Genomic DNA, 25,853 nt, shown 5'->3' with positions numbered 1-25,853 from the left:
TCTTGACATGATCAATGTTTTAAACTCGTTTCTTGACTTTAGGCTGCAAACATTATGCCTGGTCAGGGACTTCGGATAGAAACACTAGCCTTCTGGCTAATTCTGGTATATCTGCAGCAATGATTATTAACATCACAGAAGAAGAAGAAATACACAACTAGTTATGCAGTTATGCATGAAACGGCTGCTGTTAGGTGGCTGCCATATGTCCATCGACTTGAGACTGAAGTCTGTCTGGCTGTGAGGGTCGGCAGCATGGGGTCTCTGAGGAGTTGCGTCCCATGCTGGGCGACATGGAGACAGACGGAGAACAGAGGAAAAACCCCAGCTCCCATCAGAAGGAAAGCTTGAATAGCTGGAGATCTTATGGAAAAATAAATGGAACAGTGTGACATACTTTGTGTTCTTCAAAACTCCTCAAAAGTCAGACTTTTGACCTTGTGTGATATATCCAAGACATCGGAAGATGAACTGACATTGCTTTAAAAAGCAGGGTTTTAGTGAGCATTTCCAAGTTTCTGTTTGTGGCTTCACCCTGAAAAAAGGGCATCGCCACTGAAAGCAGAAGTTATGTGTCAGTGATTCGATTCAAACTTTGCTGCAGTCTTTTCTTCCTCCCTGCCTCCGCCTCGTACAGCGCCTGACACTCCGAGAGCACTCCTACACACCAAACTACACCGAAGACGCCACTAATACTCACATATCTGGCGGAGAATGAAAAAGCTGAAGAGAGTATATTGGGTCATTTGGAGCAGCACCTTTAGGAGCTCCGAGTTGGTGTGCGCTTGTTGATTTGTTTGCTCGTGTGCAGCGCTTGATGCCATGCATAATGGAAACAAGAACTCCCCCAAGAGCTCTGGCAACAAGAAAATACAATGCATTGTCATACAGCAGCAGCAGCAGAGTGCATGTCTTGGCCATGAGGTCATATTGTTATAGGATACTGGAGAGTTTGGAGGCAGAGCAAAGTCTCTCACGACATAATGGAAATATTAGTTTGAAATGCAATACAAATTGATAATATTTGACATTTAAAAGAGTAAAAGTTAACAATACTTTCTGTAAACTGAATGTTGACTAATGTAACCCAAGTTAAACTGAAGAGATCTTCTATTGAAGCCTTTGAGAGTCAACCATCAATGTCCACGCACAACTATGGATTTAAACTTTACACTTCAAATCCATTTCGCTATGCCGGTGATTGCCTCTAATGGTGTATGTGATTGTGTTATGTCTGGCTGTGTTCTTTGTATGCATACACTGCCTTTGTTTGTCTGGCTGTGTTTATTGTTCCTTCCTTCTGCGACGCTCAGGTCTCTCGAAAGAGATTCGAAAGAGACGACCTGATTTAATTAGAGGTTACATACTGTGCATTTAACTGAAAGTTCTGTCACAATGTTGACTGCTGGCTTCATTATGTTTAAAAACAATAATACCCCTGACATTCGTCTTTCGTAGTTACAAATTAACACGTTGAGATTTTAGTATTAAAACAAACGGGAAGATGTGGAATTTGATTATTTACTCATTTGCTATTGTGGCTTCTTTGTGTTCTCTGGAAGGAGGCGTGGCATTAACTTAGAACATCTCTGCCCATGTTTAACCTGGAGTTCAACCTATAACAAGCTGTAGCATGCACGTGTTCCCCTTGTGGCAGGATATGTATTGTTAGTTCAAGCTGTTAAGTGTCCCGCGTCCGTCTCCAAACCCTGTCCTTCATCTTGATGAGCTGTCGGCTTTGAAACGACATCCGGCCCGAGGACGAGGTCGCCAGCATCTATATACATTCCTGCAGGAGGAATGGAAAAAGAAAAGGAAACGTGCCTTCCTGCTTGAGGGGCATGCACTCCGGGGTTCAAACGGCAAGCACGAGCACTCAAAAGTAAAATTTTTTTAAATATTGACCTTTAAATGTTGACACGGGCGTCGTGATTGCAATCGCTCAATACGTTTGAGCGATGCGTTCAAAGGTAACTCAACAATCAGAGGACTTTCCTCTTTTTAAAACTGACAGAACAGTCCATCAACTGCTTCTTTTTTTTTTTAATAGAGAGCCATGTCATGCCGTCACTTTTTTCTTTACTTTCCCCACATTTTCCCAGTAAAGAATCAACCAACCAAAGAGTGGAAAATGGAAGTGAGGTTGGAACAACTTCCCAAAAATAGACTTCCCCCAGCCACTACGGTCATACTCAAACCCCAACAGCATGGGAGGCTTTAATGTTTCCCACCAAGACGCCACACTGTCTTTCCTTCGAGGATGTTAGCCTGCATTTAAAATATAGTGGGACACAACTTTGGGGTCAGTAGCGCTCAGCGAGAGGAAAGTAGAGTGAAATGAATGAGTACAGCAGCCAGAGTAGGCCAACGTCATCCCCATCAACGCAGTGCTGGTTATTGGAGCAGACATTTGAGTGGGCGTTGATGTAACTCGTTTCATTTATTCATAGCCAAAATCAATATTTTATGAAGTTTTAAATTGATAAAATACAATATTGTGGAGTTTCTCTGGTCACTCATGAACCCTCAGGAAGTTGTTTACGGGTATCAACACTTTGTCACTTTCTATTTCCGCAGACATCTTTCTTAACCTTCAAGTCAAATGCAACCTAAAATTAGAGATTTGAAATGTCAGGCAAGTCAAAAAAAAGGCAGCTCCTTAAAACCGTGTTTACCGAGAGGTCTCGAGCTTTGGCTCCTTGGTTCATTTTGACAGCTTTTCGAGGATGAAGTTTTACTTTGTAAAGCAGCTGGGCATATATGGAGGCTGAAATGTTGGATTTTATTAAAAACAATGAAATCAATAGGTCGGCAATATGTTTTTCTTATTGCCAAAAAATCCCTTCAAAAAAAAAAAAAAAAAAAAAGCATAAATCTGGCTCTCAATACTTTGACTTTTTTTTCTCTTCTAATGGTGCTCAATGTACTGCCAAGCCCATTTGTTCCAACAGCAGGAGTTAATCCCTGAAAGCAGGTGTTGAATACATACTTTCATGAGTAATTTCCAACAGCAGCTGGAAATTAATTGTTGGCAACCATTAATTCCTCAAACAGGAGTAATTAGTATATTTGTTGGGGACTATTTTCAGATGTCGATTTGGTTATCAATTGCGGCTGTATGTGGGAACGAAATAAGCGTAAATGCTCGTGTTCGAAGTGAATGAAGAAACATATCGATCAGAGGAATAAGTTAATGTGATGTATGATAAGCTTTTTGTACACAGGCAATACTCGTCAGTGGGATACGTGTTTTTGCCTTTAGCAAAAATGTGTAAAATGCTGCTGATGCTAAACATTTGACCCTGCTGGTAACCTGCACCCCGACTCCTGCTTCCCCTTCGCACATCGTTTATTGATCCATATTCGTGACGAGCCTACAAAGCCATCATTAGCAGAAACCCTTCACCAACACAGTTCATGGACGGTAGGCGGGGCTCACCAAACCAATTCAGCCTTGACCCTATAGATGACCTTTAAAATGTCACAATGGGCAGCCCACAATAGGCGCCATGTGCCAAGTGGTTAAATCTCCGCAGCCCATCTGCTGTGGCTGCGAGTTGAATCTGGGAGAGGAGAGGGAGTGCCCAGCGTCCCTCTGAAGCTCCTGGGTGTCTCTCTCCCTGCATCCTGTGGGACAGCTGTATGGTAATGTGCACAAGAGGCCGGGGACAGCACCAGTCACTGGGATTGCCAGGCAGACGCAGAACAAGGACCCCCTTCTCAGTGGGGAGCCAAAGGCATGAACTTGGCAGATTAGACATTCAGGAAACAAATAAGGCTTCCGAAATCAAGAACAACCACCAAACACACACGGCGGCACCGAGAGCCCGAAATAAGTAAAAGGAATTCTGAAACTATTTCAGTGATGAGACTGAAGAACTCTGCCTGCCACCTTGTGGAGTTTCCTCCCTTTGAAAACCGAAGACATGCAGTAATTATGAAAGTCGACATCACAGGAAGCTCGTCCTCTCTCCTCAAGAGTGCCTGCGAAGGAAAAAGAAGCCGCGGCATTAGAACCGTCAGTTAGTTTACGGCTCAAATCGGGAGGGAATATTTAGTTTACTCTCACGCGTTGGGTAGATGTTTCTGGTCTCGAGCCTCAGCACAGAGCACACAGGCGGTCAGTGACTGCTGATGTCAGATGGCTCGGCGCAGGAAGATGTTGATGCTCAGGGAAAATCAAATCAATAATTCAAGGCCAGGGACGCTGCAGATCTAATCCTGACGCGACAATGACGAAGGACAGGCAGGGGCGTGGGCAGCAGTGGAGGACCCCCCCCCCCCCTTCTGTAAACTGTTGCCTGGCAACAGGATTGGCTCTCGCTGGCCTCCAGGCTGCAGTGTGCTGCCTCTGGCCTCATCCAGGGACACAGCTCTTGTTAGCCATCAGAGTCAACCAGTTCTGGCTCTGCATGCAGGGCTTGCGTAATAATTTCTGCACAAGCCGCTAATGAAGGCTTTCAATTTCACGAGGATAAGGGCAATTCGGTCTCAATATGTGACAATTATAAAAGCAGGGCTGGATATGGACGAGGAATTTATTGCCGTGTGCATTATTACAGTTTGCCACTCTGACAACAATGGCGTGAACATCAGGCCGCAGCCCCTAGAGGCTGGAAACAATGGAAACGGCACATCTTGAGTTTCTCTTTTTCCCTCCTGTATTGGCCATGCCATCTGTCTCTGATGCACACAGTGACGATGACACTTAATTGTTATGCAGGGGAGATGCGTTTACAACAAATGGACGGTTACCAGCCATTCAGCCCGTCTCTGGAACAGACGCATCATCTGGGTTTCTCCTGTATTGTGCTCACAGAAACACAGAATACATCCACTGGCTGAAACACAACCGACAGACGAGATGGAGACGGTGTGGAGGCAAAGTTGACAACGTTTAGGCTTGAAAGGCTTTACTTCTAAGACTAAGCCAACATACAGGCTGAACTGTACTTATCATTAAAATAATCTAAAGCATGTCTTAATCAAAGAATTTAGTTTTTCAATGCACAGGAGAAAATACCTGGCAACCAATAAAGAAAATCAACACGGCAGCGAGAAACGGCTCGGAGCAAATGTTTGGATTACTGATTAGTCTCAACAGAAAAGTGATGCGTGCTCTTTTTCTTTTCAAGTGAAAGAACCTTTCCCAGAAGTGCAAAATAGTCCAAAGCAGCTTTGAGGATGAGTTTCGAGTCGATGACCTACAAACCACACATGGTAACCTTCCTTCCAGTTATATAACAGACTCCTTCAGAACTCAAGTTCTCTCAAGTTCAATTAAAACCAGTTGGTCTCTGACTTCTAAGAACCGCCACAGAAAACCACAGACTTGTTCCTAGCCGACAGGTTTCGCTTGCCGCATTCATTTCTCCTGTCGTTTCTTTACAGAGTCCTGAAGCAATTTCCATGGAGGAGATGGAGGACAAAATGAGCACTGGAACTAATATTGGCCTTCAGCAGCCTGATATGATCAACATCCATAATCATTTAAGTACTATCCTTCCTCTTCTCGTTTCCCTGGACCGTTTCCTTGCCAAGCTGCAGTGCAGAGACGGTGGCACGAAGACTAGAAAGACCAACTTTGAAAGATTCACTGATTGCACTTTTTTGAAAGTTGAAATTGTTTGAGTAAGAGATCTCTTTATAGACGGGATCAAAATATATATATATATATATATATATATATATATAAATCCCTATCTTAGTCCCTAAAGTACTTTCACATGCACTGAACAGTAACATGATTATTCATATCACTGTTTACATATGAAATTGTGCAGGTGTCTGGAGCCATTGTCTGCCATCTGTGTCTTGATCCCTAAACACAAGACTCTTTAATTTATCACAGTTTAGGATGAATGAACAGTTTGAACTTTACAGCCGTCTGGTGTCTGCTGGAAACTCCCTTTAAATAGTGATATTAAGAAATAGCAGTAAGCGATATTCAACTCATCCTGTTTATGTTATTTAAGTAACACAACAAATGTATATATGCAGATTTGGAGTAAGAGCACTCAACAACTGCAGCAGATTATTTTTTATTTTTTTAACTTAAGTATTTCTTTCTTTTTTAATAAGTGCCGGTATTTGTCCTTTGCAACAGCTATGATACAAAAACAAACTGTGAAATTGACTTGCGTGCCTGCCCTCCAGAGAGGATTTTACAACCGTTCCCTCTTTTACAAGAGGTGGAAGATGTTGAGGGTCCACAAACGGTCAGCCTGCCAGCACCAAAGGCAGTGAAATATCTTTTTAAAGTATTAAAACATGAATTTGCATAAAAGTAAAAAAGAAAGTGCGAGAGAACTCGCATGAACTCAAGAGATTGGACACCAAATTATTCTTTAACCTCAAATTAAATTTAAGTGCAAGGATAACTGGTGTGCAATTGGTTTACTTGCACCAATAGTACCGAAGAGAAAGGGAGATTTTCAAATCACTCTGGTCATAGAAAAGGGAGAGTAATTCTTAGCTTGCAAATGCTCCTCTTCGCCGTAGTGGCGAGAACCAGAAGGTGTTCTGGGTAGCCGGCGCCGACTGAGCATGTGCGCCTGCAGCTGGCTCGAGGGGCGGAGCGGCTGCACAACCCGGCCGCGAGGCTCTCCGGCATTCCCGTGAGGTCACGCTCTCCCACGCTCATCACAAATTAAACCGGCCAGTCGGAGCAAATCAGCGCTTTTCCCTCAACCGCTGTACCGAGGTGTGTGAGCGAGGCCGTGAGAAGATCCGGGGGGACGGAGCATGAAGTGCACACGTGGGTCCTGTGAGCCTGAAGCCACTCCAGGCTGACTGTTGAATTCAATGTGCATGAGAACCCCTCAAAGAGTTCATGATCACATCTGACGTCCTTCTGGCGTTCAATGAAGCGTCACCGGACTGTTATGTATGTCGGAGATCATCTTGGAATGTGCGGCTCATCCGATGGCGGGACGGAAAAACGACCCCAAACTGGCACTTTAGTTTGAAGGCCTTCTTGGTTTTTGTTCCTTATTCAAAGTTATACAGTACGTTGTGCACGGTCAGCTTTAATGTCAGCAGACTGACGTCAGAATCAGAGTGGAGTTTCGGAAATAAGGACTTTAATGCAGGTATTAATTGCAAATGGTGTGGGAGGCCACGTTTATGGACTTGTGAATAGTATAATTAGTAAACACTGCTAGATGGGAAGTAAATGGACGGGTAACGTGGCAGATTTTGAACATTGATTCAATGTGTGAATTTCCCAAAATTCGACAAACCCATTCAGCCTTTAACCCTCTTGTTACCTTTTGGGTCAATTTGACCCCATTCAATGTTTAATGTCGGTGTTCCTTGGGGTCAATTTGACCCCAGGCTGTTTTTCACTGTGTCAAACATATAAGAAATATCATCTTTTTTATATATTTAAAGGGCTATTTAGGTAGTCAACAAACAAACATAAAGTACCTCACACTTAAACTTGGGAAACAATATTAATTCTAATAATTTTCTGGAGGTTTTAATTGCTGGGGTCAAATTGACCCCGAGGGTAAAATATGTTAGTAAATGTAAAGGTAACAGGAGGGTTACGGGTTGATAAGTCACATTTCTGACTACTAGTTGCTCTATGGAGTGACGTTTTTTAAGAGTGGGTTGCCAACAACAAAAGGCAGGGAAGGCGAATGATAGATAGCACAAAATTAACAATGGGAATTTAGAATGTTTCTGCTTTTATTCAACTTTTTTTTTTACATTAGCAGTAATATTATCAAACACCTGTAAACTGACTATAATATCATTAAAATGGACTGATCCACTGAAAGCATCAGTCCATATTTACCAAATGCTCCAGGAAATAGACTCATTAGACCATCAATGTGCTCAAACGTATAAGGGTTCTCCATATTATACCGGGAGCAATGATTCATTATCTTCTGTTACAGTATTTTCCATTTGCGATGATGGAGTCAGCAAATAAGTATTGACAACAATCCAGGAGTACCCATGTGTAATCCAGTGGAAACTTTATATGGCTAAACCTGAAGTCTGTTTTTCCACTGGACTAATGGTAAATAAGTAGGAGGGGTTACAGGCAGAGTAATGAGGCGTCGCCAATTACATCAGAGCTCGGTTTGAATGGAAGTCTGTTGCTGCCTGGTTAGATGATGGAGCTGGAAAATCTAATGTAGCCATGGAATCCCTTTCATTGCCCTCCATCACAGTGATATAACTATTACTGACATGGTGCAGCTGGAATAATAACAGAGCGAGTGTTCATGTATGTGAGCCCGTTGTTGATTTCCTATTTTGTATTGGTAATTTAATCCCAACAATGTCCCTCCCTCGTCCTCACCAGATTGCCTGGTTAAAATGTGTTGAGGAGGCCATGAATTGTTAATCAAAAGAAAAATTCTGCAGGGAACTGCATCAGGGTAAATATTAGATTCCTAGCTACACAAAGAAACTGAGCCCAACTGTTGGGGGACAGAGAAAGTGAAGAGTCACTGCTTGTGACCTTGTAGAATGAGTTTTTGTCTATTTTTAAAAAAAATCGAGGAAGGTCTTTTTTCTTTGTCTCTTATAAATGAAAGACATCATTTATACTTTAAGAGACATGAAACAACTTTTGAAACCTTAAAAGGATTGAACACTTCAATCCTATTTTGTCAAATACGATCATCATTGTTGATGAACGTTTTCTGGATTGAGAACACATTCATTACATATCATATCTGGAATAAATGTGAAAATGCCATTAAACAACTATTTGTGACTCAACAACACTGGAAAACCTAAAAATGAGATCGGACAAAGAAGAGCAGCAAACCCTGAAAATAAAGATGCTGAAACCAGAGAATAGTTGGTCATTTTGTCGGAAAAATGTGAAGGATTACCAAAAAAAGTGAAGTAAATAACAGTACGACCAGATCATTTAAATCAAATAAAACTGTAACGACAATTAACTTCTCATCATGGTTCAAGTACTTTTGCTTATTTTACGTTGTTTTTTTTTAAACACGCCGATACTTTATATAACTGGATGAAATAATTCACTTCCCGATTCCTTTGTAAAAAAACAAGTTATTAACACATTGTTGAAGCTTCAACCACATTTAAGCCCTGTGTGCACCGTTGGCATACTTATATACAATACATTTGGGAGTAAAATACAAAGGCGTATCACACCATTTGAATTTAAATTAGTCTTGGCAGCAACAGAAAGATTACTGGTGACATACTTTCTCTGCTCTGGCACTTAATTGTCGACCGTTATGTCTCTGTGCACTCGGAGATGGTTCTAACACTCCAGAAAACACTGGAGCGTTTGAAGTGCAGCTTTAACACGCACCTCCTTCCAATTGCCGCTCCTACATTATCATCCCCGAGGCAGCAAAATTATTATAGATAAAGTGTGTATACTTTGACGGACGAACGCACGCAGGCAGAATAAAAGAATCAATATGCGATGCTGAAATGAGATTCTCACTCTTTTTATGTGGACGATGCTTTTAATTCAGCGAGGGGTCAAAGCCGTCCTGAGCAGTAAAAATACATCCGAGGACGAACGCTGCCGGTCGTCATCCATGCACAATGTATAATGAGACGGATAATGCATCAACGGGGAAGCTGCTGGTTTATGCTCGACGTGTAGCTCCACCTGACCGCAACATGAATGCAGATGTGCAGCCCTGCCACTGGGTTTCTCTGCTTTTCATACTTGCGGACACCTTGCTGCAGTGAAAGAAAGCTGAGACTTGAACAATATGACTGTCCACAGATAAATTAGAGGATGATGGATTTGATTTTACATGAAGCATTTTGAAAACTTGCAAAAGGACCTATAAGATTGGTGTCGTGTGGTTGGTGACGGATTGTGAAAAGTAACTTAAAAGCATCAGTTTATTTAAAAAAAAGACCATACAAGTTGATCACTTCCTTATCTTAACAATAAGCTACGATGTTTGCAACAACAACAAAACATTCGTGTCCGATGTGAATCGAGTATGTCGAAATGGAAATCCATAAACACCTATAAATACCTGGAATTTATTTAGAAATAAAAAGATAATAAGCCCTAAAAAAGATGCCTGAAACGTGGACATTTAAATTGTCCCCATCACATTCACAAGACAAATAATCAGCTGTCTTTTCGTTAGTTGTCTTACCGGTCAAGCGCCAACTAATGATTCTATTTTCTCATGAGCAGAACATATGCATCGGGTCGTAACAGACCAGACTGAATATTGGCAGAACCCTTAGTCTGGCAAGAGAATCAATTTGGTTTAAGAAACTATGAAACGGTCAAATCTCTTGACGAACGATGCCCTGGACGAGCGTTGTGTTGCAGACGGGCCTTGAAGCCTCCCGGCAGGGAGACGGAAGCACTGAACAAACAGAGACGCCGCTTTTGACCCCACACAAACATCAGGGTGCACCGATGCAGCGCGAGGTCCTCGATTATCCTCGCGCCGCTTCCTGCTGTGCACGGTTGTGATACTGGGAGCCACTTTGCATCAGACTGAAGCCCACCCGAGGCCGAGAGCGGAGCTATGCCATCTCCAGACCGAGCAAAGTGACTGAGGGCAAAATAGTAAGGCAGCATTTTATCTACCAAAGAACATCATGACAGGCAAAACTATTTTCAGATAGCAGATGATTATAGGCCGATGTGGTACGGCCTGAAACACGAAGCAGCTACTATGGACGCTACACATTCACATTTAAGCGGTTCATCAAACCAAACCGTTAACAAAACCTATCGATCTTTTAGGGAATTGCTTCCTGAAGATTTTCTGTATAATTACCTCCCGTTGCATTAAACCCGTAGACATGCGCAACAGTGGAGGCGCTTCTTCAGACGCCTAATGTAATATTGAATGCAGCACTTGTAGTCGTCATAACAACCTGAACATTTATTGAAGCTCTTTGCTGGGAGTTTCCGCGTGTGGGAAATGAGCGAGGGGGGGAGATGTGTGTGAAAAACAGCAGATGTGTGTCCGAGGGACACAGGGACCACTTATAAATACTAATTTCTGCAAGAGGCAGCGCTGTGTACAGCAGGAGTCAAACGGACACTAAAGATGTGATTGGGTGGTGTTGATTTCACCAAACTAAAGCGTGACGGAGCCACGAGACCACTGCGGATATGAAAACAACTGCAGCAAACATCATGAGGGATTCCTTTCAGACCAGAAAATGCCCCAATGCTGTTAAAACAAGCCCAATTAAACCGTGTGCAGACGGAGCCGTAATGCACAAACCCTCTCAGCATACCAACACGGTGGACAGGGCGACGCTGAGATTTCTACTCAGTGATCATTTCACTTTTAGTCCATGCTGCCCCCTAGAGGTATCCGAACAGCACGTTGAGGAGCTGCAGACAAAATACTTCAAACACCAGTGGAGACCACAGCGGGTTCTGATCAGCTATAATAATAATAATAATAACAAAAAAAGGAGATTTTTCTTACCTGTGTGTTTCATAACAGGGGTCGGGGACATAAGGGAGAAAAAAGAAAACAGATGGATGTCAGTGAAAGCCAATGAGAGCGGTATAAGCAGGTTCAAGGAGCGGCGAAGTGCTCCGGTCACTTTCTGGTAAAACAGGGAGTCGCTGTTGAAAAAACCTTGCAGTGAACAGTTCTTATCAAACTACCTCGTACAGAAGAAAAGGTCCATATTCAAACTCAATGAGACGCTGGACCTTTTAGTAACAAGGACGTCGTTTCTGAAAACACTTCTGTTGAGTTTATTCAGGCGTCAGTGGGCCGTATTTTGGAGCGGCACAAGCGGAAATCAGATCGACTCATTGATTGGTGAGACGAGATGTTTAGAGACTGATGCATGTAATTAAGGGCACAATAAGCCCAAACTATGTATTTACTTAGTGTTATTTTGGATTGCTAAATACTGCTATGAATTCCGTGATAAATGTGTTGTTTATCTAATTTGGGAGGACTGACTCTGTATAGGTATAAAATACTGTTGAACCGCAACCCAAAACAAGTGAGGTCTCACCAGGACGAACCACCTCCAAGTATCCGTCAAGCTGTTCGCCCGAAGCGTTAATCAATTGAAGGAATATGCAGAGGACTGAGTAATGAGGTATGTGATCAACAAAGAGAGCAGTGACAACAATAACCTGCGCTGCACAAAAATCATAAAAGATCCAAAGCAAGGGAATTACTTTAAACCTATTCAAATGTGCGCAGGGTTAAAAAAAAGTAAAAAGACCCGACTGTTTAGTCTTCTGTGAGGCCAACGTGCAGAGCACAGAGGGATGGGAGTCAGTAAAGAAGGTGTTCGTTGTGGGTGTCTGATGTCATAGAAATCAATTTGGGTTCCGTACGTTTTCTGACCAACTGGACAGACCGGCATCAGCTGACGAGTAAAGAGATTTCTGTGTTTGGCTGAAAAGGGAATGAACCAGAGCAGAAGCAAAGTGCATTGTTCTGAAAGCAACGACAACTCCCACGCTCCAATCGCAGAGGTCCGTCCACATGCGGCGAGAGGCGTCGGCGTCACTAATTAAACTGCACTTATTTCCCTTCGTTTTACTGAGACATATTTCTTTACGTAATCAATTTTAAAAAGTTATACACACTGGAAAAACTCAAAACAAATTAATTGTTAATTAACAAAAAGTGCTGCAGGCGTTCCAAACATCTCCTCAAAGGCGTCTCTCAAAACGGCCGTAATCATTCTTTTCTTTAATCACATGGACCAAAGACTGACTGCGCAAATGTATCTGTAGATTTATTTTAATTTAAAAAACTGCTTTATTGTTCCAACTCTCACTAATAAAAGGTCAGGGGCTATAGCATCAGCAATGTGAGGATTCTGCGGGCCGTGTTGCACCACTGCCACGTCGGTTAAAGAGCAGCATCGGGGGTATATTACATATACCGACATTTTTATGTGTCACACAAAAAAAGACCTATTTCTCAGTTATTATCCATGTCTACACAGATCCTCTACAGCAGTGGTCGCCAACCCGTCGATCGCGATCGACCGGTCGATCTCGGAGACGTTCCCTGTCGATCTCCAAAATAAAATGAAAATAAATTCAGAAACACATTGTTCCTTGTTTTCGAACATTTTCTGAGGTGTCTTCTGAAATGTTTTCTTTCTGACTGGAAGATTGAGGTCAGACAAGATCGCCGCCTGATTCATGAACGCCTGAAAACGGGTTCGCTTACACAGCCGTGTTGTCAGCTGTGCGCCCCGAAAGAGGGGAACGTACCACGACAGGTGAGGCGCAGGGGAAATGCAGAAAGACCTTTATTGATAACTTCACATATTACACAAGCTCAAAGTACACCGACATAAAACTAAGTCATCAATAAATACATGTTGAAATGCCTGTACCTTCGTGTACATGTTTACGTTCCGGCATTTACAGGTTACGCCTGCGCATGCGCGACAGCCGAGATTCTTGGCGACTTGCCAGGTCTTACCTCCGTGAGTTCGGCTTTTCTGCTGTTATCCTTCAAAACAAAAGCTCAACATTGAGCTTTTTTTTCTTGTCAGATAGAGCAATCTGGTTTACTTGAAAGTGATTGCAATTGCATTTATTCTATTATTTGAAAAGGGATAGATGCAGGAGTCACAAATGGTGATTCTCATATTTATTATTATGAAAATTATTTAAATCTGAGGATGTCTGTAGAGCTGATGTGAACGTAATCACCAACGGTCTGAGTTCAGAACCAGTCCCAGATGAGAAAACTTTCATGAATACCAATTTTGCCCCGAAAAACTCGTCAGTGGAGTTGAGAAAATCACCAAATCAAAGACCAGGAGCTGGATTACTGACAGACAGCTCACAGACTGCCTCAGACTGGCTGTCTGTGATTATGAACTAACGACAAGCTCACAGACAGAGTTCAGTCACAGCCATCACACTGACTGGAGTCACATGGCTTGATGGCATTATGATGAGAGCTGAACTTACATGAGTTGTACTGACTGATCATGTTGTCAGTGTTGTGCTGTAATGTAAATAAATACAACATTTATATTGGTAGTTCATCCAGCTGTTCATTGCAAATGTATTTTTTCTTGTTCATATTGTGTGCGGTTAACAAATATCTTACTTGTTATATTACACTTAAATTCTGTGTACTTGGTCTCATCAATTTGAACGCTGGACCAAAATGACAATTAGGCCAAATGAAAAGTTGTAAGTCCAGTCTGGACAGTCGTTTTCTCTCAACGCCTCAAAGGTAGATCTTGCCGGTCATGAAGGCGGAGGTCAGGGATCTTGGGCTCAAAAAGGTTGGTGAGCACTGCTCTACAGCAGCACTTGACTGCCGTGTTATCTTCCTTTTATATCTTTATTTTGTAGTAGTGAATATTAAATTGCGTTCTAATATAGAAAGGAAATTGTCAAATAGACTCCTGTTTCACAGACTTGAGAAATTACATAAGAGAAGAATTTTGCGACATCAAACAATTACCAATAAGATGCATCTTCAAATACACGTTATGCCACATTTCAATAAATGTCTGTATATTCCCCAGAAATGTACTGCTCCGAGGTAAAAACTGCAGCTGCACGTGGCGTGTAAAGATAGAAAGGCATGCAGTCACAAGAGGATGGAGGCATCTAAGTTCATGATGATCTTCCCTTCATCTCTCCATTTTTACAAAACCTAGATAAAATTGATTTTGAGTTCGTAAATAAGAAATGTGCACTCTTCCAATGCCACCGTTTTGGAAAGTTAAAAGTTTCAAAGTCAATCCTCAAACAGTGTGTGAGGGAGTGATCTGCAGCGAGACTGAATGACTCGACGCATCGGGACAATAAGCCGCCCATCAAGAGAGGAGGGCCAGTGTTGACTCTGCTCCCTGGAGATAAGACCAAGAGTCCTCGCTCCTGAGGGGAGGGAAGGAGAGAGCGAAAGAAACGGCTGCGGAAGCAGGAGGAGAGGATGAAATATAAGGAGGGAGACAAAGCACGAGTTTTATGAGGAGCGAGTCAATATTCTGCCATCCTCTCCGTTCTAAACCCACATAATGCGACTGAAAGGGAAGCGATGATTTCCACGTCGTCATACTGTTCACACAAAAGAGAGGTTTGTCCTTGAAAGAATAAGAAGACATATTTCTGTATTAAAAAAAAGAATGAAATCTCTGGAGCAAGAAAATCCCTCTTATGATGTCGTATGACTTTATACGGCAGCAGTCATTTATACATTACTCTTAACGCCTCCTTCAGACGCTGGTATTAACAGATGCACCCTTTGGCCATAGAGTATTTTTGAAAGTGAGGTTTGTCTGGTGTGTCTGTGCTGGACTATTCTACTATATTCTCCGCTCTCAACTGATGGCAAAGGGAAACGGTCACGTCTCTATTGAGTCATCCGAGTCAATACTTACATTAGATGCATCCTCCTCCTCGCAGCAACAATGTGTGGATGTTTTAATCATAAAATGCAGAAAGTCAAAAGGGGAAGCAGGACTAGTTTAATTAACCCTTTGGAGGCTTGTTCATGCAACGTGGCCAGAAAGTGTAAAGAAGAGTAAGAATCTGGGGAGTTTGGCTGCATTCAGACTGAAAACCACGTTTCCTCATTCGTTTCAATGAACCCCGTGTGCTTGTAGTAGTCAGAAATGTATATGCCTGGGAGGATATTTGCAACATTAACAGTGTTAATTGTTTTGTTTACCTTGAGAACGTCTTGTGGAATTATAATAACCCCCTGTGCAGTGTTTTGGTATGCGATAGGCCTTCAAAGTCATTGATGTAGGCTTCAAAACAAAACCTCCCAGTTCATATTTCATATTCTCAGCGGTACCTGTGGCAACGCAGCCCCTTGTGGTTTTTTAACACCCAGTGCTATTTTTGTTCTGAACACGGCCTTAATTGTCAGACCCGCAGCACACCAGCGACAAGGTCATTTTATAAACCACGCATATTATAAATATGGATGTCATGGCCCCAACGTGGCAGTCATCCATCATGCCTAAATGTGTGCTTATCCATGTCAGATGATGAATCGGGGACAGTGTCTCAGACTGGAGGCGGCCACTGGGCCACCGGCACCCACCGGAGACTTGACTGTACATCTCAGAGAGGATCAGTTGTTCACCTTTGGTGATGGCTATTTTTTTTATTTCTATGATAAAATGAGGGATTAACCATATTTTATGGTTTGAGAAAATGTGCAATCTTCTTAAAGTAAAAAAGATCACAATGTCACCAATTTATTTTCCAGTAAATTAAATCAACATTTTAAAAAACCATTGTGTTAGCTAGAAAATACATTGGCAAAATGCTGAAATCAAGGGCATTTTATTGCCTCGGGATAACTTGGTGATTTAAAGATAAATGTTTTTCACGGATAATCGCCAATATACACTGCCGTTCAAAAGTTTGGGGTCATCCAGACAATTTTGTGTCTTCCATGAAAACTCACTTTTATTTATGAAATGAATTGAAAATTGAATAGAAAATAGTCAAGACATTGACAAGGTTAGAAATAATGATTAATATTTGAAGTATTAATTTTGTTCTTCAAACTTCAAGCTCAAAGGAAGGCCAGTTGTATAGCTTATATCACCAGCATAACTGTTTTCAGCTGTGCTAACATAATTGCACAAGGGTTTTCTAATCAGATATTAGTCTTCTAAGACGATTAGCAAACACAATGTACCATTAGAACACTGGAGTGATAGTTGATGGAAATGGGCCTCTATACACCTATGGAGACATTTCATTAGAAACCAGACTTTCCACCTAGAATAGTCATTTACCACATTAACAATGTAGAGTGTGTATTTTTGATTAATGTTATCTTTATTGAAAAAAGTGCTTTTCTTTGAAAAATAAAGACATTTCTAAGTGACCCCAAACTTTTGAACGGTAGTGTATGTTATCTGATAATCAAGCAACAGTTTGGGCGCATGTCTAAAACAGCAGAATAGTTTTTCGTAGCCCTAACACTAGAAAAAACCACAACACTTAATAGAAGCGTTCAATGAGGCGTCTTTGTTGCGTTGCCTTGATGAACGGCTTCAACGCGCAGCAGAATTTCCCTGTATCAGAAATAAGTTTGATCCTTCCCCTTTCTAGTTCTCTTGCCGTTTGAGGCCTGGTATTCTACAGGATTGTGTACGCCTGTTGCTGCTGAGCAAGTATTTAAAATGCTGAACAACATCGGTCTCTGACACAGACAAGATACACTCACCTACAACATCGCGTCTTCCTGCCACTAAAGTAACAAGAAAGCCCTCGATACTCCAACAGAAGATCAATGTTTTTTTGTCTTTACAAATAGTTCATATGGAGAACTTTAGGGTGTGGAGAAGTTTTCAAAAAGGGTCCAACCAGACATATTCTTAAAAAAAAAAAAAAAGATGTTGACAAAGTTTGTTGCCATCTACGCTCCAAACTTTGGTAAACGACGACATTCGCATTACCAATAACCTTTATGATGAGTTATAAAAAAACCAGGCAGACCCGCTTCACAGCCGTGACGTTACATGTTGCTGTAGCGTGCAGGAAGTCGAGGACTGCAGCGAGTGTCCAGACGGCACTGCGGTACGACGCGAGCGCACATCAAAAGCCGGGGGGCGACCACACACTGCGGCTCCGACGGCGGGGTTCATCCAGAGATTAGACAAACTATGCAGACGGCCGCATCAGTTACAGGCAGTCGGCTCTCTATTCACGGGCTGCCTCCACTGATGAGCCGATTAAAGCGAGCAGGGCGGCGTCAGAGGGACAGGGGCGGCTTGTTGAAGGTCAGCGGAGAGAAGCGGCGACACAAAGACGCGGCGGGGAAAGGATCGGACGCGGTGATTCACGGCTCACATTTCTGGAGGGAAATCACAGCCAAGTCCGGTGGAGCGGCCAAGTGTGTGAGATGTAAATTACGTCCGATGACGTGAACATCAAATTGATTATACCAAGGCAAATGTTGTCACTGTGGTAACGGCGATCAACTGGAAAGACAACTTCACAGGAGGGAGTGTTTGGATCACACACACACACACACACAGGGAACTTTAACACAGGCAGTATCGGTGTAAACAGTACCTGGATGCTTGTTGGAGGACAAACTCAATCACTGAGGTGGACTTTTCAGATCCTCTTAAAGCTTGTAAGAGTATTTCTCCAACATTAAATATTCACAATTAAATAAAACAACCAAAAAGTTAAGAAAAAACATCCTCGCTGTAAATTATAACTCTGAATCTGCACATAATATTGTATTCTGTGCACGTCTAGTTTCGACACACACGACCTGCTATTCTGCATCATCAGGATGACACATTTGTAGTTTGATCAATTATGATTGGCAGGTTCCTGGCAAACTAAAGATCCCACCAACAGGCATCACATTTTGATTCAAATGAGCCAAAATTAAGCATAGCTAACCCAAAAACACAGAAATCTCTAATGCAAAACAGCCTATTGTTATAGCGTTGGCAGATAATAGTGTGCTCGTGTATGCACCCCGGCACTCATGCTGATTAAAAGAATATCGGGCTAATAAAAATATATAATAATTTCCAAGGTGAAAAATATATTTAACAGTTTATTAAATCTTCAGCTATTTTCTGTATGCATTGTATACCAACTACACACAAGTAAAATACCAAGTGTTGAATTATGTAGGGGAATGTGTGTGCGCAATGCAGCACAACCAAGATGAATAATTTATCTGGATGAGTAATGCCAGTGTTCGTATGTGTGAGAGTGTTTAAGAGGTTCCACTTAAAATACGTTAAGGAGCTTTCCGCCGTGACACTTTCCCAAAGGAAGAGTGTTTCTTTTTTTCAGTTCCTTGAGTATCAAACAACATGGGAAAAGTCTTCAGGCAGCCCTGTGCATTGTGGGAGCACGTCGCTATCCGCTGCGTACGTAAAGCACAACAAGAGAAGACCACGAAAGCGGTTTCTAGATCAGGCTCAAAGTTCACTGATCATGTGCAATGTCAAAATGTAACGGCTGTTTTAACATCGGTCTATAAAAAAAGCTGTACGCAGATGTTCACTTTATAGCAGTATGTAAAAATGTTTAAAAAGATAGCTAAATGTCAATCAAAGAAGAGTATCCTTAACAAAATAATCCCAGTTTCCCAGTGCCATAATTGGCTCTTGATTGAAATGGGGGGGTAACGGAACCATTTGGCAGATCTGGGTGCCTGGATCCATGTGCTCCCTGGAATGGGACTGCTTCTCAGAATAGCCAATGGCAGATGCCTTCCTCCTGTGTTATTTGGAGCCCAAGGACAATGAATTCCAACCTCCTGCAGTGTGTGGTCCTGACTTCACAGGAGGGCTTAATGTCCGAAATCAACAGTTTGTTTTAATCACAGACTCTGATCATCGGTCTGCATGTGCTCAACAGATAGAGCCGCCTGCATCAAGGCATCATAGGATGACTGTGGCAAGAAAAGTACAAACATGGACAGACCACAGCAGCCCTTCTGATCAGCGCATAGATTCAACCATCATTTTCATTACAGTGAAACATTTAGAAAAACACACCATTTCTTCCAATCGTAATTTCTTAAAACTAGATGTGAACAGCCTGTGATATAAAAAGCTGCGTCGTTTCAGTATCCAGTATCTGCGCCGTTAAGACTCCCACTGAGCGGAAATAAAACCAGACTCCTGATTACGTTTCGTCGCTGCATTGATGCGTCGCCACCTCGACGACTTATCCACGATTAAAAACCAACAAAATACTTGAATATATTTAAAACCACATTTTAAAATTTTACTGGGTAGAAAAAGCATTAGACATTTTCGATGTGTTCAAGGATAACGCTGTAAGACGAAAATGTAGCCAAACACTAAATAGAGCAAGGAATCTCACTTCATGCCAACTTTGGTTCAGTATGTTTCAATGTATTGCATCAGTCATGGAAGAAGAAGAAGAAGAAGAAGAAGGGCGAGTCAAAAACGTCATCAGATGAATTGGATTTGTATGCTGTCAAACTCAATATTCTACATTTGTCTATACAAAAAAAGGGGAGAAAAGACGACTTGACGGGCTGCGTGGTGGTGTTTGTCAAGTAGCACGCTCCTGCCAGGGGAGCCCGACTTTCTTTCTAAAACTCCTCTACAGAGACCGACATTAGGGAAAGCAGCTGCTCCTCCAGAGCTGCAAGTTTATCTTAAGTGAAACGCTGACTCCTAATGAATAATGAGGAGTCAGGTGGGAGCTGCAACCTTTATGGAGCACAGAGACATGTAAAACCCTACGTACTGTTACAGAGACACAGAGCAGGTTAATGTACTTGCATTTAAATGATGCTTAATAAAGCGCACAGAATAATCTGCATTCCTGATGGTAACAAAACTTTGGTATTTCAATCAGTTGCCCAAATCTACTTCCTGTTAGTGTTCCTACTGTGGCCACTTCTCATTACAACCACAGAAGTCTGAAATGTGCGCTGGTTGCAATATTGTTTTTTTTTTAGTTCATATATATTTCTTATTAATTCAATACGGGAACACTGTTTTTGTCATTTAAATTTGACCGGTCAATCGTATGCAGAATTGTAGAACTACAAAAGGTGCACGGATATCAACAGTTGCCTTCTATGCTAAACAAAAGAAATAAAAGAGGAAAAGCAAAGATAAGACATTGATGCTAAAATGAGCTCTACGTAGTCCAAACACGGATTTGGCTGAGGGGATTTCAAGGTTTTGTTGATTGGATAACAGTTAGTTTTCAAAAATAAAGATTAAAGACAAATAACACCTGAGCCGCTACAAGATGATCTGCATCGGGAGCCGTATCATGTCACCCTGGTTGTCACGTAACCGTTGAGGACAGAGAAGTCAAACTGAAAGCGGATAAGATCGTCCTGTGTATCCAGGCATATGTTCTCCAAAAAAAAATACATTCAAATGACAAAGATGACGGTTGGATATCAATCGGATAACACAATTCATATTCAACTAAAGAAAACATGCATAAAAACCTAAAGACTCACATCTGTTCAAGACAGACTGAGAAAAGCCGACAAATAAATAAATAAACCGAGCAAAACAGAAAAGGAAAGAAAATACAGCAGTTGTGTGGCTCTAATTAACAAATCTGTAAACAAAACCCCAGGAGACCCAGAGTCTCGATTTCAAACTTGGGAAAGAAAGTTGCCACACATCCACAAAAAACACACACACACCTGCTCAGGCAGCAAATGCATCTCGCTGTTGATGCAGACATAGCTGCTTTGGGCAGGTCCAGATCCCCTTACTCAACAGGCCTGTCATGCAGGGTGTGGTGGGTGAGAAAAGCAATACCGCACCTAAAATGTCCCGCTGTTAATGTTCTATATCTTGATCGCTTTATCCTGCAACAGCTGGATGCTCATTTTGGCTACCGGACATACATGTCGGCTTCTCCTGGTCACGTGGGAATTGGAAATGTTACCTAGGAGGACCATCTTTATCAGGAGGAGAGGCTCTCACTTCAAGACAGGAGACATTGTAGGTACGAGAAACCAAATTGCCTCAGAGAAAACTCCCATGTCCAACTCCAAATGAATATTATAAATTGGAATAAATGAAAAAAAAGGAGACAGTAGACAACAGAAGCATCAACATATGTATTGTACAATATAGTTTGATCATTTTGAAGCGGTAGTCTCAGACAACTAAAGCTGGAACCATACCGCAGATGTCATTCACTGGAGACAGCCGACACGTGTGCGGTAGAGCCGGCGTGGCTTCCTCCATTTAGTCAACAGAATTCATAAACAGATGGAAATCTCAGGTGCCTTTTTTTTTTTTGTGAAGTCGAGAGCCTCCTGATGCGCTTACCTTCTTAAACATGAAAAGCAAATAATCCAAAGTAAAAGTGTTGCTGAGCACAAACACTAGATGCCTCAGTCTGATCCACCGGCAAATAGATTAAAGAGCTCAACGCTGCGCTTCTCCCCACTTTTGTCAACAGTCAACCCAATTATTATTATCCTGACAGATCTCTTCACTGCTGTTCCACAAACACCTGCTCACTAAATAACACGAGATGTACAATTCGGCAAATGTGGAATAACGCCGTCAACAAATAGTCAATATTAGAATATGTATGCATATAAATATTTTTTTACATATTTGAATATGAAAATGTACATAATAAAAAACATATTACCATTATTACTCTGAACTTATTGCTGTTAATTATTTGTACTTGTTACAGCATGGTCTAATTCTGCATAATTGTGATACTCTGTCTGCCTACAAATCTTTTTTAGCTTAAAAGGTTAATATTTCAAATGTGTAAAGGGTAGGAACAATTGAATTAACACTTCTGCATACACTTAGTGTTACTGCTATAATTACTGCACACTACCATTAGATTTATTGAGAAATGCATATGTGACAATGATGACATGCTAAATAGTCGTAGGAGAAAAATGCAATCGTGAAACGTTACTTATTATATGGTTGTCCAGTACATTCTTTTCATCCACCAGCCAGAAGTTGGCAGGTAAGCTAAAAACAATATGTTGGACCCCACATAGACGAGTAAGACCAAGAGTCTGCCGCCAGAAAGGCTCAGCTGGGCTCAGCTGGAGCAAAGCTGAGGCTCATGGGAATGTCGCTCTTATACCAAAGACCAGACACACCTTGGCAGTTGAGACCAAATGTCTTGGATGCTCAAGATGACTTTATCATATAAAAGGATACCGGCTAGATTGAGAGATGGAATCGGGGATGATGCATAACATCTGCATGTCAAAAGGAGGTGCGATACACAGCCTCTCTCTCTGTCACAAGATGCGAGTGGACGTGTTCTGTTATCTAAAGAAACCTCCTGGTGGGTTACAGCTATTCTTTCAAACTGCTGTTCAACTGCTGCATAAACAGCACAGACTGACACTGAATCTCTATAATAGATTCTTTGTCTATTACTGGTCCAATATATAATGTTGGTATATATATATATATATATATATATTTCCTCCTGTAGAAGTTTTAGTAAACCAAAACTAGATAGTGACAGCGAATGCTTAATTTGTTTTGGTATATTTTTTTGACTCTTTCCAAACACATTTTCAAATGGTGCCATGAATAAATTATTTGTCTGAATGAATCTGCAAAATGTCTATGATATCAATTAAAATGTGATGCTTGAACTATTTTAATTTGTCGAAACTTGCTTTAATCTCTTCGTGTTTGAGCGTTTCAAGTTTCAAGTTTTTTATGTCATCCTTTTTTTATACAAGTATAATCGGTTCGTGAAATTCTTATGTGCAAAACACCCGACAGCAGTAGCAGACTAAAACTGCCGGAGACAAAACATGAAGAGATTAGCGAGATTTAGAGGGTTTATTCTTTCAAACAGTGCTTCTGGTTCATCTAGCAAACATCTTACTAGAAATGGAAGTTGAATCTTATTAATTTATCAAAGGAGACTTTTAATGCAAGCAGTTTTTCTGTCATAGTCGCCAACAGGCACGACATAGTTGGAGCGTAACAATGCTTTGGAGCCGCTTCAACCTTCAACACATACAAGGAATGGCAAATTATAATGCAAACATACAGGCCAATTGAGGCAATGTATTTTATATTGGAATAAAAAATAGATTAGGGTATAAAAAAATCAAACCAAATGATTAATTCATCTGATTATTAAAGACATTAATTATTGAACAAAGTTTTTGGCATAATTATTAAATTAACTGCAGCAGGAGAATGTTGTGTTGCATTGCAATTTCCTTTCCAACTAATTCATGGATTTAATTTATTTTTTTACATATCTTCATCTAAAACAATACCTAATAATAGGCTCATTGGGCGACGGCCTTTTTAAGGTTATATGTCGGTGTCCGTCGTCCTTCATTGGTGAAGCCGTGGAGAGAACTATTAGATCCGTGGACGTACGGAAACGAATGAAGTACATCTGACAAATAAAATGATAAGTGTCTCAATTTGTTCTTATTTATTCCTACAAATACCAGCAATGTAAAAACTGAGTTGAGGTCAAACAGGTAATCATAAAAGGAAGCTATCCTGCTAGTTTGTTTTGAGGGGGTGTGACTTCACATTATTTGGATATATTTTAATAATAAATTCAACTGAAAAAGATTCATTCTGGGAGTCAATGTGTTGACGTGAAAGTTTCACCGTGAAACAAAAATAGACATTCGTCGAACGGAGAGGTGAACGTAGCCGAGGAACTTCAATTTTGATTCGCCTCTTCGATAAAACAGCCGTTGCACAAAGCAACAACAACCTCAGGGAAAGAGGGCGAGATGACCTTTGACATTATTAGGTTAGTTGCTCAACCGTGACTGGGCCAATACGTACAAAACTCACCCGTCTGCGACAGAAAGGCAAACCCTGTGCAATGATGTTGAGGCTGAATATCTTGAGAACTTTCTGAGGGGGTACCGGTTCCGCGGCGACGTGCTCGGGGTCTGCCTTGTCGACGTGGGACGAAGTCTTCTCTTTCCCAAAGGCAACATGTGGCATCTTTCTCCGAGCGCCAGACGAGAAACGGGGAATAGGGCAATGCCTCAGCATTGCAAAACAGGTCGTCTACTGGATCATATCCCAGAAAGAGCTCCCAAACCTGGCCCACTATGGTGGCGAGCAGAACACCTTTCCTTGGTACCTTCCTTGGACCTCGCGATCATAGGTCAGACGTCTCGATGCTGCGCTCCCTGAGCCTGTGCGCCTACCTACTCAGAACTCATCTCTCTGCTGACTGGCAACCTTTAAAATATCTCGGTGGTGTGAGGTCACTGTTGCGCCCAAGCCCGACAAGGCAGCTGCCGTCAGGGCCTTAAAAAAAGAGGATGGACCAACTCGGCCACACCCCCTCAGCCGGGCACTGTGGAATCTGCTCCTCTGCCCCGTCGGTGGTGGAATGCGACCCAGCAGTCGTCTGACACAGCCCACGGGTCCAGAGAGCTTCCTCATTGTGGTCATTCTCTGACCCCCCCCTGTGGTCCTCCCAACTCAGTGGACTACATCATCACTCAGCCCAGTTAACTTTACGCCATGAAAGTAGGTCAGCATACAACAAAACTGCGCGCTGTCCTCGTCTGAGTCACGTCGGTCAGCGCAGGCGCCGACGCTCGGATTTGTTTTACGCTAGCCTTCTCCAACTCCTCCGCGACCCAAGGTGTCCAGGAATGTCAGTCACTCCGTCCATGTCAGCAGAGAGGCTGAGGATATTTCAGGAGACGATCGCACAGTAATTCTACGTCAGTATGTGCACCACACGCACTTAAACAACGGTTCACTTGACCAAGCATCAAGAGGGATGGACTTGTTAAGTCCATTAAAGTGTGTTCACATGCAGCTACAAGTAGCAGCAGCAGGACATTGGCCTTTTTCCAGCCAACCCTTCATACACAAAGAGGCGCTAATGAAGGGTTTGAGAGGTGTCTGAACATATGGTAACAGACAGACCGACAGGGCTTAACCGCTCTTCTATTCTCACATGCGCCATTGTTTGAGGAGGATTACGGAGTCCGAACATCTATCAGAGGAGCGCCCGGACACACCGGGCCGCTGGACGCTATTGAGTGTTTGTGGCGGACCGACGGCCAGTTATTACAGTATGTTCAGCACAATTTGAGTAAGTTGGCGCCCATCGGTAGCTGTTCAGCCAATTGAGCATGTTGAACAAACGACAGACGCTGTGGGTGATGGAGAGCTCCCTTGTTGAACATTCGGATGACCAAAGTAGTGATTTCACCCATGTTTACAGCCTCTACACTTTCTTTACATGCAAAGCACCACATTATACCAACACGTGCCGGGCAAGGACACACTTCAAAGGCTTGCAATTGCCGCTTTTAAATCAATCGCCTCCACAATTTGTATTCCGAGTACTGAAAGAAACTCGATCGATTCATGGTGGTGAGAGAATTGTGTTAAGTTAACTTTCCCCGTTGATTTGGGGATCCGGT

At 42.1% G+C, this 25,853-nt stretch overlaps 1 protein-coding gene across 3 annotated transcripts in view; it reads right to left on the bottom strand.

Moving 5' to 3' along the window:
• fbxw7 (F-box and WD repeat domain containing 7) overlaps positions 1-24,697 on the bottom strand; it is a 58,859-nt gene extending 34,162 nt beyond the window's left edge. The window contains exon 1 of one of the 3 annotated variants that reach the window (XM_056408727.1): positions 24,250-24,697. In XM_056408727.1, the coding sequence (XP_056264702.1) occupies positions 24,250-24,456 (207 nt within the window). In that variant the 5' untranslated portion in view covers positions 24,457-24,697. Of the gene's footprint in view, positions 1-11,432; positions 11,452-24,240 lie in introns of those variants that run through there. The other 2 variants (XM_056408726.1, XM_056408729.1) reach the window with 2 other exon arrangements.
• Positions 24,698-25,853: the final 1,156 nt, after the last annotated feature.

The sequence above is a fragment of the Pseudoliparis swirei genome, chromosome 24 (genome assembly GCF_029220125.1).
Source record: "Pseudoliparis swirei isolate HS2019 ecotype Mariana Trench chromosome 24, NWPU_hadal_v1, whole genome shotgun sequence".
NCBI classification, from domain to species: Eukaryota; Metazoa; Chordata; class Actinopteri; order Perciformes; family Liparidae; genus Pseudoliparis; species Pseudoliparis swirei.
This window is presented reverse-complemented; position numbering and strand designations above follow the sequence as displayed.